Below are 16901 nucleotides of genomic sequence, written 5' to 3'. Positions count from 1 at the left end.
ATATTTCTCATTGTTTTTATGCTCACTCCTCATTTTGGTAGAACGATATTTAGCTAAACAGCAAAACTAATTTATGTGGTTAAAGGAATAAAATAGAGGAATCAACAAGGCTATACAATACAATATATCTGTTTGACTGTTTGTGCCATTATAGCCATTATAGACAGACTATAATGTGATTATGGTGTATATATATCTCTGTTTAGACTAAACTGATATGGTCTGATGATGGTGGTTTTCCCTGAAGTCAGGAAATAAAAAAAAACACAATGCTTTCTGTACTCTGTACTCTCTGTACTACAGTCATCTTATGAAAGAGTTTTTACGTGATCCCATTGTGTTTTTTTCATTATTATGACAGTATTGTTTGTGATCTGTGGCTCCATATTCAAAACCCATGATATTTTACTGTTCTGTTGTGTGTTCAGTCAGCAACATGGCCTATTCACACTCTTCACTGTTTGGCATTTGTCTGCAAATCTATGTTATTGTCGTGTGATGTATTCATGTTTCTGTGATGTCCCCTTGATGTTTTGTAATCTGCCCAGGGACCACAGATGAAGATGAAATCATAGGATGACTCATACAATTCATTGTTTGCATCTCCATTCATGTTAAACATTGCATGCTACTGTTGTCAAAGAAATGAATAAATGCATTAAAATAGATAAAAACTCGACATTTGAAACTGAAATAATCTTACAAGGACTGTACATGATTTAACACGTGTGTTACTCAACAGATGGTCTAACTGGTGTATTAAATTATATATTCTCATATATACTCTCACAAATCAAATTTTTTCTGTCTATTATGTTTGCTTTTTCAGCTACTGCCAGTAAGCACAGTTTGACTACAGAAGCCAGGCATATTTGATTAGAGGTTTAAGCCCATTTTCTGTGAGTGTTACTTCATTGCTATGCCACCAGATGGCGAATTCTACCTTTATTTTTGACTGGTAGACAGTAACTACAGGGTGTGAAACTGGTTTCAACAACTAATACGCTGTTGCTTCAGTACAAAACACAGCCTGAAATGCTGCCAGTTCTTAAACCTTTAAATGCATTTGTGAATATCAAAGATTCACATACATAGAAATATTAACATTTTAAAAACCATGCCAGGGCTGTCAAATGATAAGAATCATAATTATCATCGTTAATCTTATTTTGTGTTCAATTGCAGTTTTATTTAGTAAATTTTATTTAAATTTAGTTGTAAACGGTGCTGGAATAACAAAAAGGACAAATTGAAAAGTAACTTCATTTGAAAATAAAACAAAAATGTAATATCTATTTCTGTCACATGCAGTGATGTCCTGTTCATTAATAAAGATTAGGCTCAGCTGACTTGGAATACTTAACACTTCTCCAGTTCTCCACTTCTCATACACACCTGGGCAGAGACCTAGATAGGTGTGCTTTCCCATTTTACTGGGGAAAACAGTGACATTGTGACACTCGGGCGGTATGTTTGTTGTAACTGTCGACCCTGTGCCACACATGCCACAATCCTATGCGGTCTCTCAGAGTGGTGCGGCCACATGGTCACCTGGAGTCATTTACTCTTATAATTGAACCAATTATGTCATTAGAAGCACCCCCAGAGCAACATCCCCAGCCTGCAACACCAGGGTTGCCTGCCCATGTTGTATCACATGGCACTGATTCCAAGTTCCAAACTTTGAGGGAACGCTCGGTATGCTATTTATTGCTATTTTGTTCCCGTCACTTCCAATTACTTACTTGTAATTAGGTATGATTAGTTCATAACTGAATAATGATCAAGGTTTCACATCCCCTGATATTATTTTCTTTATAGCTGGTGTGTTAATACTATCAGAGAGATGCAATTAAATGTGTTTATTCAACATATTTTTGTTCATATCCGGCCTTTAAATAAAATCGGGGAAGCTGGTTAATTAAGCCTGTGAATTATTCTAGGCTAGGCTTCTTAAAGTGCAATTTCATGAGAGCCAGATTTTTTTGTTTTATAAAAGTGCGGGTGGGTTGAACATTTTCAACCTCCTGTTAGTAGGTGTAGTGATGAATGAATAAACTTGTGTACAAGCAACACAGACATATTCGTAAAATGTATTACCTGTGTGAAGTAAATGATAAATATAGTAAATATAACCTCTTATTAAACAATAGAACAATATTTTAAACAAATGGTTCATGCTCACACTCAGGAACAAATGAAACTAAATAGTAACATATTAACAACAGTCAAAGATGACAGTTTTCACCCATGGTGTCTGTATGCTGGAAGTACATAATAACATCATATTGGAGTTGCAATTTGGAGTTGGAGTTGCGAGTAGTTGCAATTTTTGATGAGGATTAACAATTAGTATTTTTTATTTCAGTGCACAAAGGACCAAGGAAAAGCCCATGGAAAGCCCTTTTCTGGGCACTAATACAGTTGAGAAACAAAGTTAACCTTAATTTGTATCATAACTGGTATTACTAAATTGTTTAAGGGTCAATCTTTCACAAACACACCAACCAGACAACACATTTCTTTCACAAAGGCCTAACAGCTCATGCCTGCAAAGGGATTAGAGACATTGATCAGTATTGCATTAACAGCTCAATCAAACCTAATTAATACCTTAATAAAAAGCTTATTAAGAACTCAATTGGCCAGCATAAACAAGATAACCCTGGGACAAAACTGGGAAACACTAGTGAATGGATTTCATTGCTGAGGTACTGCTGGTTCTGGCCTTTCTGCAACATTTTTGTGTTGTTGAAATCAATAACTTCACTTCCGTGCGTGCACGCACCAAGCAGCAACATCATAAAAACAGGCAGGAATGAGAACACAGACTCAGACTCAGACTCCCTTTCAGTGCCCATAGTTAGTGTGCGCATTCACATCAGAAAACATTTGGACAGCTTTAGTCTGAATGAGTTCAAGCCAATGACGCTGCTTGATCACGCATTGTGAGTATAAAGGAACTAGGGAACCTGGGGGCATCAGTACAGTTGAGCACACGCAATTAAACACCGGACTGACCTCAATTATGATGCTGATGTATTGTTTAAATGTTTCGTTCTGGCTTTTCCGAGCATACTCATATGTGCAGAAAAATCGATATGGAACTGGGTAGAGAACATAACGGTCTACCAAAATGACCATGACGTGTGAAAATATCTTCACCGATAACTGCACAGACAAAACACAAAGAACAGGCGGGCCTAAACATAAACTGAATTAACCTTGTTAGTTTTAAACGTACAGTATAACATAGCTTTTATCACAGCCGCTTCTTGGTTTCTGCACCAATAGCTCAAATAAAAGGAGAATGTACTCATATTCATTGATTTTCACAGGTTCTAGGTGATAAAAATAACTTTTGAAAAGTGTTTGCAAAGTTTAAATTAGCAGTAGAAATGAATGTACCCACACATTGATGTAATGCTCCCCAAACCTTATATATAGTGTAATCAAACAAATCAAAAAGTGTTCACTATAGAAGTCTTCCTAGGTCTTCCAGGTCATGCCTAGTCCTCTGCTTATGATCAAACCTTACTCAAGCTGGCCAGTCCATCAATTAATGGAAAAGGCAACAGTTCACAGGTAGGTTCTTTGTCTCTCCCAGGCCTGAATTTATAGAGGGCGCTTGTTGGCCCACATCTAAACTTTCACCTGGCTCCATCGAGTGTTGCAACCCACCACAACCATCCCTAACTGACCATGCTTCTTAATTGGCGGTTTGTACCCTCCCGGTGATACAATTTCCCCCCATAATTAAGGGAGCCCTCCCCATTCATTACTTATGGACTGTCACTGATATACCGCGCAATGTAATTGTAGCACAGAGTCAAGATTGTAACTTACTCACTGTAGGAATTCTACTTCTCTGTCACAAGACCTGCCTTCATAACAAGACTTTGACTTATTCTGAGCTTGCAACATTCCCGTAGGGATATGCTGAATGTGATAATTAGCCTAATACTGCATGAGAGCCTCTTGTATTCTTGGAAAGGTGTTTGGTGGAGGTCAACAGAACTGGCTAAACCACTTGAAGTATATGAAATATGATGGAACATGATGGGCATATATGTTATAAAATAGACCCTAATGTGCTTTGATGGGTCTAATAACTTCATTTGCACACAGCTCTGTTAAACAGAAATATGCTGAATTCACTGGTCCACAAAACAGCATAGCACAAGCCTGGTGGACACTTGGTATTTTAATAAGTAATGTTATCAGACCAAAGCTTATGGTTATTCTCAAAGAGGGAGAACAATTGAGCCATCCATTTTTCACTTATTTAATCTTCATATTTAAAATGGAGTAAACAAAATAAGCTTATTTCAAAATAAGGATATATAGGCATATCTTGGACAAAAGCCTACCCCATGGATTACATTTAAAGAAAATTGTCAACAATATTTAAAATAAAATTGGATCACCCATTTTGATAACCATAGTACAAACGATGTTACAGTCTCAAATCTTTAAAGGCTATGCAAAACGAGGGGGTAAAATGAGGAACTGTACATCAGCTGTAATGTTTGCATGAAACATGCAGAATGTTTGGAATGTTCTGAAAACAGAGGGAGACTTTAACAGGTTATCCCAAGGCGAACTTCATGCCAATTCAGTGAGAGGATCAAAAAAGTTCATGAAAAGTACAAACGGGGCTTAGCCTGGCTTGCATGAACAACCCTTCCTGTTTTCATCAAGTGTTTCCTAGTGGGCTTCATGCCTGCAAACAGTCTCATAAACCATTATGACTTTAGGTAATATATAATATAATGTACAGTATGTTATACACTCCGGCAAGAGGATTCCAACTGAGCAACACAGAGATCAACACAGATTACATCACAACTCATCAAAGCCTGTCAGGAATGTATTGATTGCTGTTTTGATGAGGTTGCACAGAAGACAAATAACCTTGAGCATGCAAGGTATAACTAAAATGAGAAAAAGGTTAAAGGATGGTGGCTCTTTTTGCTAGAAATAGACTGGCACCACATCCAGCCTCCCTGAGAAACATCCACAAGAGCTAAATCAATACAACACACTATCCAAAATATTAAACTGAATCCATTTCATTTTGTCTTCCTCTTTGCACAAGTCTCCTGTTTTGAAGGTCAGGTCCCATTGTGCTGTTTGCCTCCCAGCTACAGTAGCAGAGAGGACCACTCAGTTTTTCTCTCTCTACATTTTGAGAAGACAATCAGACAATTCTAAATCTCATGTACCTTGTTATTAAAACTCACCCTGTCCCTATAATTACATGGAGGGTGAGACTCCATCTCTGATTCTTCTGGGTTCACACTGAGACAGCTGCAAGTTGATCTTGTAGAACATGTTGAAAAATGACAATTATATTCATAGTTTACTTGGTCTGCTTCTTTTGCTTTCTTAGGTCCATTTGGATGATGGTTTCCAATGTTATAATAGCTTCTCTTCTGAATAGCGGGTTCTGTTGTGTTTTTTAAAAAAAATCTAAAAAAATTCTCAGAAGCTGTTTTTCAAGACTACCCAACAGTTTTGGGCCATACATATCCATGGGTGTTTTTACACAGCAACTCAATGGAATACAACCAAATGAAATGACTGATTTTTGACTGCAGGTCAGGGAGGGATTTTAAGATTATGAATTGTCCAAAACTTGTTTTGGGCTTTTGGCATCCGTTATTGACTGTCTCTTTTCTGACCCCTTGTTTGTGGCTGTTCTCTGCTTTGAGGTTGGAGGACAAATAGTGCCTGTATCTCTCTTCTGTATAGTTGTGTCTCTTATTCAGCCCCTGCATTCTTCTTATCCATGACTCTACCGAGAGTCTAAACCTGCTTTATCGTTATGCTGTGATAAACATTTGTAAAAAGAAGGCAAAGTCTTTTCTTTAAATCCAGTCTATCTGATACCTTTCAGAAATGTGGTCCAAGGTGGTTATGTTGGATACAGTGGAGTCCCTGAATTTGACCTTCATACAGAGAACACCAGCTGTAGCTTATCATCAGTGAAACGCCTGTGGACGAGCTATTTATGAATAATAATGTGCAGCAAAAGTACAATGTGCTTGTTTCCCTTCATTGAGGTAATAATGAGATGCTTATGGGTTTGAAAGTATATCTAAAGGAACAATGATTTTCTTAATGTCTGTTCTCCTAGCTCCTTCTGTGCACTGTTCTCTGATGTCTTTCTATATAACTTCACTTCTGAATAAGCATGTCAAGATGTTTCTTCTGTACACGCAGTTTATAGTATTTGGAGTCTACATAAAACATCTTAAGAGTCTGCGTTTTTGGTACTTTTTGTTTATTTCAAATTTTTCCATAATGGTCCATAAAAATTGTGTCTTCTACTCTACATGAGCTACATTACTCTTACTACTATTAATACTATTACATTACTATTGCTTGGCAGACATTCTTACTCATTACAGCTTTTATTTTACTGAGGTAATTTGGGTTAAGTACTTGGCTTTAGCATACAACAGCTGTGTCCCAGCGGGGAATTGAAATAGCAACCTTTGTGTCACAAGCGCTTCTTTTTACCATTTTACCACAATTATATATACATGCGGAAAACTGAAATTTTTCAAAATGTTTTGTATGTTAAAGGGAAGGCCAGTGGAACACGAGAATACAAAAGAAAAGAATTTCATTTTGACCACATCTTGAAAAGTGTAGAAAAATAATTTCACCTGAGCAACACCACTGGAGGTGAACCAACTTTCAAGATAGTCTAGGGAGGTCAGACAGGCCATTAATCTGAATGTGCTAGAAAGATTGTACTGTATATTTCAATCAAAAGCTAAGGAGATCCGTGTGGTGATTAAGATATCTATTCTTTTCCTATTGTTTCTGCAGAACTCTATAAGCAGGTCAGGGAAGTGGACTGCCAATACAGCCTGTCACAGCAGGCTCAGCCTACTGGCTGAGAGCTCTGTGCATGGATCCAGCACAATCACATCACATTACAGCAATTCAACTGGCTGGAGCCCATCTTACATTCATAAACACCAAATCATATCAGGCGCTCGTGTGGTCCACAAAATCACTAATTAACTGCTCTCCTTTTGTTTTCCCAGCTCGTTTCTCACAAATGTTTTACTTTTACGATGACGCCACCCAAAAAGTACCTGGATTGATGAGGACAGGATCACAGAGCGGTGGGGTCACCTGGACGCCGAGACCACCTGCACTTAGTGATTGGTGCAGTTGTCTGAGATTCTTAACAGCTCAAGCAGTGGGGCTACCCCAGAGACTCTGCCTTACAGGAGGAGGCAGGGGATCTGCTAAAGATCTGACCCTGTCCAGGATTACACCCCCAAAAAGCAAGTTCAAGCCCTTCATACAAAGACTGTATTTCACCCAACCCATAGTCAGCGCATCTGTTCCAGTCTGTGTGAGAAACACGAGGAAGCTATGACGATTTCAAAACCCATTTCAACACCGATTTCAATCTGTCCATGCCCTGACCTAGGCAGCATGCAGGTATGTGCATATTATGAAAATAAGGTCAAAGTGAGACTAAAGCTGGTTCTGTGTTCACATATTCTCTATATTTCTAGCTATTATATAACAGAAAGTAATGATGACATAATAAGATTATGCTGTAAGCATGGGAAATATTTTGCCCCAAAATTCCTGAAATGGCAGATACATTATAAGTATGTGCATCAAAATAGTTTGAACAAACAGTGAGTAACGAATATGAGGACATGTTCTATGAGTTTTTCCCTTATTGGTGAGTGTTTCAAAAGTATTAAGGCAACATATTAAACTACTCTGCATTTTTCAAAATAAATGAAATTATACAATCAAATCTGTAACAAAAAAGTACATTCCTCTGAGGCAATGTGGTCATTTGATTTATGAATACTTACCAGGAAGTTATTTTTTACATTCAAAAAAGGGCCAATTTGATGTTATAAGGATACATTATGACAATTATGACAAATCAGTTTAGCTGCTGATTCATTGATGAAAAAACCAAACAGTTTGTAACTGGAGCAGAAAATGAAGACTATTTTAATGAATTCATTTTTCAACTAGTTTTTGAATTAATTAGTAATTAATTCCAACACATACAGCACATCCACAACATGAAATTAACACATTTTGATGCCATCACACACCTGCAGCAATAATTCCAAACTATCAAAATTAAATTAAATATCAAAATTAATATGCCCATAACTGAGTTATTTTGTGCAGTGTGCAAATTGCAATTTCAAACCATGATGTGACAGCTTGTGTATGCAGTACCCAGCTGGACTCACCTTTTCCCTGTAAGTAGGTGCAGCTGGAAAAGGCAGAGCCTTGACGTCCACGTCATTAGAGCAGCACTATAAGAGGCGTGGGATCTCCCACCTCAGCACTTTCTGAGTCAGGGTGTGCAGGAGAAAACGAGATGTGGAACTCCAGCGCCGGTTTACCACCCTTTTCAAGGTCCTCAGACCTGTTCCTGCAGCCATTCTGGGACCACGTCCGGCTCCATCACTACCCTCTGGTCTCCTCTCCCTTCTTCCCAGTCCTGCTGGCCTTCTCCAGCTACTTCGTCTTCAGCCTCCCCTTCGCCGTGTTGGACCTCCTGGGAGACAGGGCGCCCGCCTTCCACCGCTACAAGATCCAGAAAGGGAGGCGGCCCACGGTGGAGATGATGGCGGCCAGCTTTGGGCGGGCGGTGTACAACCACCTGGTGTTCGTGGCGCCCACCGTCCTCCTCAGCAGCTCTGTCATGCCCCAACCACCGCTGCCTGCGGCCGCGCCCACCGTCCTGGAGCTCCTGACCGGCTGGCTGGGGATCCTGCTGGTCTTCGACGCCCAGTACTACGTCTGGCACCTGGTGCACCACAGGAACCGGCACCTGTACAGGTGGGTGCACGCCCTCCACCACGACTACGTGGCGCCCTTCTCCTGGTCCACCGAGCACCTGAGTGCCGTGGAGCTGATGACCGTGGGCTTCTGGAGCAACCTGGACCCCATCTTGCTACGCTGCCACCCGCTGACCACGTGGGCCACCACCGTCATCAGTATCTGGATGTCCGTGGAGGACCACATCGGCTATGACCTGCCCTGGACCCTGAACCGCCTGGTGCCCCTGGGGCTGTTAGGGGGAGCCCCGGCCCATGACATGCACCATCAAAAGCCCAACACTAACTATGCGCCCTTTTTCAGCCACTGGGACAGAATCTTTGGGACTGCATCCACTGCAGAGGCAGAGACTGAGAAACTCCTCCCCAGGAAGGAAAAGCTTTAAGCCAAGTACACTTGAAGCCATGTAAATCTTGTATTTTTAATCTATAATATTTATAATCGCTGTAATTTTGGTGTAATTGCTCCTCTCATATTGTGTGGTGTCATGTCAGTAAAATTACTTTTTTTTAACACTTTGGTGCCTCTGTGTCTGCCTTCTCAGAAAGTGCTGCACTGTATAATAAGACCTAGCTATTTCCAATGCAAGTTAGTTCTGTGTTTGGGTGATAATGCTGTGTTAAAATTGCTAAAAATTAATAACGCCACCTAAACATACACTGTGGATCCAGATTCAGCAGAAGCCAGTCCCAGTGGAGGCATTTTCTGACTGCTTCTTTCCCTGCATAGACTGGTTTAAAATTCCAACTGAGCTCAAAACTTCCTTCAGTCAACACAAATTAATTGGGGCTCTTTATTAAATAGGAAGAATGATACTACAGAGATTATGCAATTAAATAATTGCAAGCAAGATAATCTGCTAACAATCAGTTTCTGATCGTTCTGATCAGATCGTCTGATCTGATGGGCACTGTTGTACAATACTGCACAGACTTGCCAGGATAAGGTGGAATTCCCCTATATCGCTCCATTAATGGAACTGTATAGTGAATTATGCATAACTTCAGTGAACAGTGACAGTAGATCACTGCAGTTCAGACACTCAGGCCATAGGCAACATGTTTCAGCTCTGACACGGATCTTCTTTAGGCAAACAAATGTTTTAATTTCTTTGAGTACCATTAAGATTATTTAAATGTCATGAGACAAATAAGCACTGTATCTTTGGGGATAAATAACTTGAGCTCTCCTCTCTCATGCTCCCATCAAACAGGCACTTTTGACTAACCTGTGGGTGTCTGCTGTGAATCATTCACCCTGAATTCATTCATTTCCCAGAGATGGGTGACAAAAACGTAGGAGAAAATCTCATAAAATCCAGGGCACCATTTGTTGAGACTGTTCAGAAAAATTATACAGGAAACCATCAATGAAAAAATGACACCCAACATTTTTATTAGTAGAACAAGTTTTGAGTTCGAGTGTACACAGTGTAACCAGAATGCATGTCTACATGACTCTCCTGAAGCAGCCCCTCTGGGAGGAGAGAGAAAACAGTAATATGATGATCAACACAATGAGATAAAGCACACTGCCTCTTTGGCATGGACTGGATTTAGAAATGTAGGATTAGTTTTTCACTAACGTGATTGGGTAAACACATTTTAGGTTAGGATTTGCAGTCTTTTCCTTCTTCAAATTATTTGTTGAAAAGAAAAAAAACTGAGCTCAATAGAATTGCCTGAATTGAGCCATTTTTGAAAATACCCACCTTGCTGAATGCATAGCATGGCAGTCCACCTTGTGTTCAACATCATTGTTTAGTTTGAATTCAGACAGTATAATTCAGCATAATTGTATGCACATCACATTATATACTTTTCCATATACTTTTCACAAGCTTTTCACATTCTGTGAGTTTAATTTTTGCCCACTCTTCCATGGAAAACTACTCTAGTGATTTCACACTATGTGGGGATTGGCTGTGTACGGCAATCTTCACCTCCTGCCACAGATTTTCTGTTGGGTTTATCTCTAGACTTTGACTTGGCCACTCTAGGACATTCACTTCTTTGTTTTTAAGCCACTGTAGTCTTGCTTTGACTGGTTTTCTGCTTGAGTTTATGGAACATTACATACAGCAGTGCTGACCCATTAGCGCAGTTTGTACTGAACTGTAGTCTTCTTAGAGTAATGACTCAGCATTATAGATATTTGCTTACATAAGATCAACAAGTCCAGTTAATACACAGTGGAGTTGGGGGAGAATATGCGCATTCAGCCCCCCAGTATCACAAGAGCTCCTTCAACAGGAGTCTGAAAGGCCTTATTTGTGATTGATCTTGAAAATAAGGGTTGGGGAATTCCCATTGGTCAAGGGACATAGGGTCTTGTGGTCACAGCTGCATGCAAGACTAAAATCAACACAAGTTTGAAATCATTTATTGAGGAAAGAGTTACAGTACAACTCTTACTATTGCAGATATAAAACCATATGCTGACTGGGTTACCAATCATGTAGCTGCAGGTTTATACAGAGAAACAAGAGGTTTCTATCCAGTTTCTTTAGAGAATCAAGAGCGTTCCATCCCATAGCACAATGAAAACCAGCAGGCACTGTGGCCTCCAGGACCAGGGTTCCCTCATCCCTGCATTGAAGAGTCTTTGAGGACCTCTCCCCAAACAACACACAATGCACAGCTCCTGCAAAGGTTTACTACAGTGCAGGTGGCATGAGCTCCACTCATGTGAACCATGCCCCCTGACATTGCCGCCATTAGAACTCGTACTTTCCTGCAAGCGTGCACAACCATCTGGTGACACCTCTTCTAAAGTCTTCCGCACAAGCCTGCAATAACTTTAGTAGGTGGCAGTGGGAGGGCAGCAATGTCTCTCTTTACATATTGCACCACCTGGCCTGCAATGACAGAATGCTCAGACGTTCTAGAATGTTGCCCGTGCACTGCCCGTATTGTGGCAGTGAGTTTGCTGTTTGTGCCAGGTCACCCTGAGCAGGCCGAGCCAAACAGTGCAATGGAATCTGAATAAAATCCTAATAATGCTGTTTTCAGGATTCAGAGGAGCTGAGCCTGCATACTCTCACGTGAAGTTATAGCATTTAACCTATGGACTTGTGGCTAATCTTATGCAATTTCAAATAATTAGTGCCGGGTAATTACTGTAAGAGGACTTAACAGTTCAAACTGCAAGCAGTTCAGCCTCAACTCCACAGTAACAGACTGCAACAAACAAGCTCATTGCAGAGAAAGACTGGAACTGACTGACTTTGCAAAAATGAACAGTAAAAATATCAAATATAAACCATCAAAATTATAAATGAAAAATTATTAAACACCAGAGTAGGTTTCATCCTTGCGTCACAAGCTGTGGGCTACCCCCAAAACCAACTTTCCCCTCGCAGTCAATTTACACCTAACCCATCAAAAAGACAATGACTGGGGAAATACAGCCACAAGGGTAGCATTATTTAGCTCCTATATATAAAGGGAGAGGACACACTTTCCTGGGTAACAGCAAGAAGGCTAGTGCTGTAACTCTACCCCGCTGCTGGCCCTTCAGATGACTCCGCTGGGCGATCCTTGACCCAAGATGTCCCTCTGCAAGTAAGCATCATCAAGAAGTACAATTTACACACACAACCCATTCAGAGTACTCTGCCACCCATAGGCTAAGTACACACGCAACTAAGCTTAGCTGGGCCCCACCGCACTCTGGTAAATCTCACTCTTTTTGCTCTGCCTGAGGCCTCAAACCCCAATGTCTGATAGATCCCTCTCGTTCCTCCTCCCACCTGGAACAGTATGATGCAAGGATGAGACAAATCATCAAAAAAAAGAAAAAACCTCCCTCTCATCTCTCAGCCAGTGGTTCCCAAAGTCCAGGTCTCCTCTCAACAGACAAGTGTTTCGGCTCCCTGGTTACACCTCTCCCCAGCATCACGCACATTTTTGCCATCGCTGAGCAACTGAGATGCTTAAGCAAACGTTCGTTTTTACATTTCAGTATGCAGGAACTAAATTAAATCGGTCTTCAACATTTGCCATATTGCCAACAGTGTTTTTGAGGTCATGAGTGTAAAAGCACGGCATAAACAAGTACTGTTACATGTTCAATTAACACAGAGTGCGAAACTACTGATAATTATCGCATTATGTTAACATTACAAGTGACTGCATATGCTGAATTGCGTTCAAGCATGGGCAATTTGTCAGCTGGCTCACACAATAAATTCTTGAGCCTGGCACTCTAATCACTGTAATAAGGCTGCTTTCAAAAGGATTTCCATAAGTAATTTAGGCACTAGTGAGACAATTGTTATGAGGCTTAGGCTCGAGAAACCAAAAACCTAATACTATGCATTTCCAAATCACATATTCTGTCATGCAGTGCTAATAATGAATGTGGATTTCGCATGTATCCTGTTTTGAATGGACACTCGTTCACGTGCAAAATGTGGATACAGACAGATAATGTAAAACCTATGTAAATGGGAGTCACTGGATTACTGCCTATCCTTCCAAGGAGGTCGATTTGAAACCTGTGTCTATAGCAGACATATTCCGGACAGTAGTAAGCCCACTGCCCCTCACCTTCTCCATTCAGTTAGATACAAATTTCCACACAATCAAAGGGTGAAGGCTGCGACTGGGTGTAGGGGGGTTTTCATTTGGCTCGGAGTATGAGGAAGGAGCCACACTGGGCAAGGTTATTGACCCCCATTTGGACATCATGCAGGGAGAAGTGAAGAGGTGGGAGATGGGGTGGAGGAGGGATGCTGTGGACAGCTGGTGCGAAGGAATTGTATAGTTGTATGTGGGACTGGTTTGTCTAGGCTTGGTTCAATGTGTATTTACATCTTAAAGGATTCTAAACAGAAAAGATGGTGATAATTGAAGTCAATTCTTGATAGCCTAATAAGAGGCACAGAAGAGCAGTTCAAACTTTGCAGATTCGCACAATTAATGATCAGTATTATCAATATATATATATATATATATATATATATATATATATCAATCAGCATATAGCCAAAGTTAAAAAAAAGGTTACATTCTTGCCTTACATGCAAACCATGCTCTTCATCACAAAAATATTACTGAAATCTGGTCTTGTTTCCATATCACAGCAGGACAATCATAATGTCCCAATGCGTATGTAACGCATTTCATTATTGTTTTCCATGCTTATAATTTATACCCAAAAGAAAAAAAATATATGAATAAATAATTTAGAAAATTACCCACATCATTACAAAAATCACCAGAATTCCAGCACTGAAGTCAATGTCCACACTATTTGTTGTAAAGCTCATTTTGTCACTTCACAGCTGTTTTGAAAGATTGCCGTAGGGTCCTCTGTGTTTCTGCTTGAGCTGAAAAAATGTATACTGCAGTAAGTTCTATCCCAGCTGCAATTAAGCTCAAGGAATGAGGAAAGCCTTTTTTTCCTCTGTATTTACAGATGACATTACAAAGAATGAGCCTGTGGTAGTCTGCTAATGTCCTGTTGTACCATGCTGTCAAGTGGCAAATGTCTACTACACTGTGTTGCACCATAATGTTATTACCTGCACTGCTTTGGTTCTATGCGAGCTGTGGAAAGAATATCCTCCTTCGAGGGCAATAATGTAATTCAATCTAATGTAATCTCATCTCATCTAATGTAATCTACTGTAATATAATCTGATTTGACCTAATCTAACCTAATCTTTTTAACCCTTTGGGTCCGGTGATCGCAAAAACACTATCCTTTGTTGTCTACTTTCTGAGAGGTTGAATATCAGTCATATCTCAGCTAGTCATGGCCATGCAAAGCTTTTGCATTGACTGTCATTGTCTGAATCTTGTAATACTCAAACAAGGCCAAGGATATATGTGTTTTCTCTATGTAAACTTCTGCAAAAAAGCCTGAAGATTGAAATAATCTGTCAATAAATATGATTACTGTGATTCACGTCTATGATTACTGTGATTCACGTCTTATACTCACTCCAGACCAAAAGCTGTTGCTTTTAAATTCAATTGCCTATGTATTTTACTTTAGACTCAAGCAGTAAATAGCTTTTCCTATTAACTAAGGAATGCGTGTAATACTGGGCACAAAACTATATGTCATCGGGCTGTGTATCTTTGGAAATGAGGCATCACAATTAATGTGTAGAGGTATAGCTTATAAAAATGTTTTTTCTGCATGAAGAGGATTTCGATTTTTCTAATAAGTCTGTAATATTTTGCCCTTTTATATCACTTGGGATTTGCTGGAAAACATTACAGTACATGTACTACGAGATGTAGCAGTATGTTATGGGTATCTAGTGACAAAGAGCAGCACATAAATAAATGAGTGACAGCGAGCAGAAATCCCCAGGGGTTTACATATTTTGAGCTGATTTATTGTAAGTAATCAGGTTGCGCAGAAGCTTTATGCTCTCCGTTAAAAGAGAAAAACAGGAAGCTTGTTCATTATTAATTGCTTCTCTGTGTGCATATGCGGGTGCTCTTTATGGGGGAAATCATTTGCATTTTAAGCCAAGGTCATAAATCAAACAGTCCTTTCCTTCTCTTTTTGTGGTACATCCCCGCTGTTTTCGTGGTTTATGATCTCATTCTCGTTATATGGACTGTCGCTGTATGGACTGGTATAAGGAGCAGAGGATACAAGAGTGCTGGAAATAAAAACCTTCAGCGAGCGTGTGCGCTTTTGAGAAAATCTCAGGTAGTCTTTTAATATCGTGCGCTAAGTGCACCATCTTGTGACTAATATGAATTATGAAACAGAGGAAATAATTTGGCTATATGCATAAACAGATCTGTATTCCTTGATATACAGATATAGAATAAAATGAACACATAAAGATGTTTTGTCAAACTATGCAAGCATGTGTTTGTCAAACACATGCTTTTACGACATCAAGTAACCATTTTACACAAGTGTTTAAAAGAAGATTTTTCCGTTAATAAAAATCTTTAAAAAGTTCAGCAGCCTCTGAAATTAATAAAAAAATATTGCATAAGAATAACAAAAAGGGCAACACTAGCTGAAATGTCCTCTTACATATTTGTTTTTATCTAATTATCATTTAAACCATATTACAGTTATGTTTTTATGCATCTCTTAGTCAAATGCATTATCTATGGTCAAATGCATTCTCCATGGTCAAACATATATGTAACAGAACATTAACTCAAGATATTTAAAAAGGGCTTGGGCAGTTGATTAAGTACCTACAGTGGAAAGGGATGGAAGACATTTCTGGGTATATAGCTCTGCTGCTTTCCTTACATTATAAACATTGGGAAATTCTGGGTCCTGGAATGTGTCTTGATGTATGAAAACTTATGAAAATACTGTATAGTTAGAGTGAAGCAGCTGTAACACCTTTTTTTTTAGGCTGAAAATGTGCTATACATTTCAGTGATTATATCGACAATGAAATATATTACATGGTTATTATTTACTTGTTATATGTGTAATAAAATGTAATACTACATTTCATTTAGATTTTGCTTTTGATTTTAATTTTCAATAGCTGTACTGTGAGGACAAGTGTGGCTGAATCATGACTCACCCAAAATTTCAAATATGCAGCATGGACTTGTTTTTGTTCATAGTTCATTTACTTCTGAGTTCTCGGAAGAGCTCTGCCGAAGAGCTCCACGTGACTCTGCTGAATGCATTCACACTGTGAGGGTAGGAACGAGGGCGCCAGAAATTCCCATGGAATCTGCTTTTCACTCCAGCAGAGGAGCTGAAGGTTGTTCAGGCCACCTTAGCGAACGGGATATCTCACTCGGTTCCACCACCCCTGCTATCTTTTAGCGCGGCGTTACCCGATCTCCGCAGACCACTCCTGGCTCAAGAGATGCCCAGAGAATCCATGCGCAACAGTTGGCGAACCCCATAAATCATTTATGCGTAATTATTCTTCCGGCCAAAGTATCTGCTTTTTTTTTATTCCACGCCGCATGGATATGATCCATGCGGCGCTCGCTAATGAAATTCCCTCTCCGCAATATGGCACCGTGAAAGCTTGCGCTGAAACTGATTAATACAATTAAGTGTTCATAACCCTGCCCAAACAATACTGCATA

The 16901-nt window shown here is 39.7% G+C and overlaps 1 protein-coding gene across 1 annotated transcript; it reads left to right on the top strand.

Annotated features, from left to right (window-relative positions):
- Nucleotides 1–8386: 8386 nt before the first annotated feature.
- On the top strand, nucleotides 8387–9235 carry LOC118791271 (cholesterol 25-hydroxylase-like protein 1, member 1). The gene has a single exon (XM_036548574.1). The coding sequence runs from the start codon at nucleotides 8387–8389 to the stop codon at nucleotides 9233–9235; it is 849 nt and encodes a 282-aa protein (XP_036404467.1).
- The last annotated feature ends 7666 nt before the right edge of the window (nucleotides 9236–16901 follow it).

This window comes from Megalops cyprinoides, chromosome 16 (assembly GCF_013368585.1).
Source record: "Megalops cyprinoides isolate fMegCyp1 chromosome 16, fMegCyp1.pri, whole genome shotgun sequence".
In the NCBI taxonomy this organism is placed as follows: Eukaryota; Metazoa; Chordata; class Actinopteri; order Elopiformes; family Megalopidae; genus Megalops; species Megalops cyprinoides.
The sequence above is the reverse complement of the archived record's forward strand: the minus strand, read 5'-3'. Positions and strand labels throughout refer to the sequence as shown.

Coding starts and splice junctions, on each gene's coding strand:
- LOC118791271 (XM_036548574.1), top strand. CDS start 8,387: ATGTGGAACTCCAGCGCCGGTTTACCACCCTTTTCAAGGTCCTCAGAC.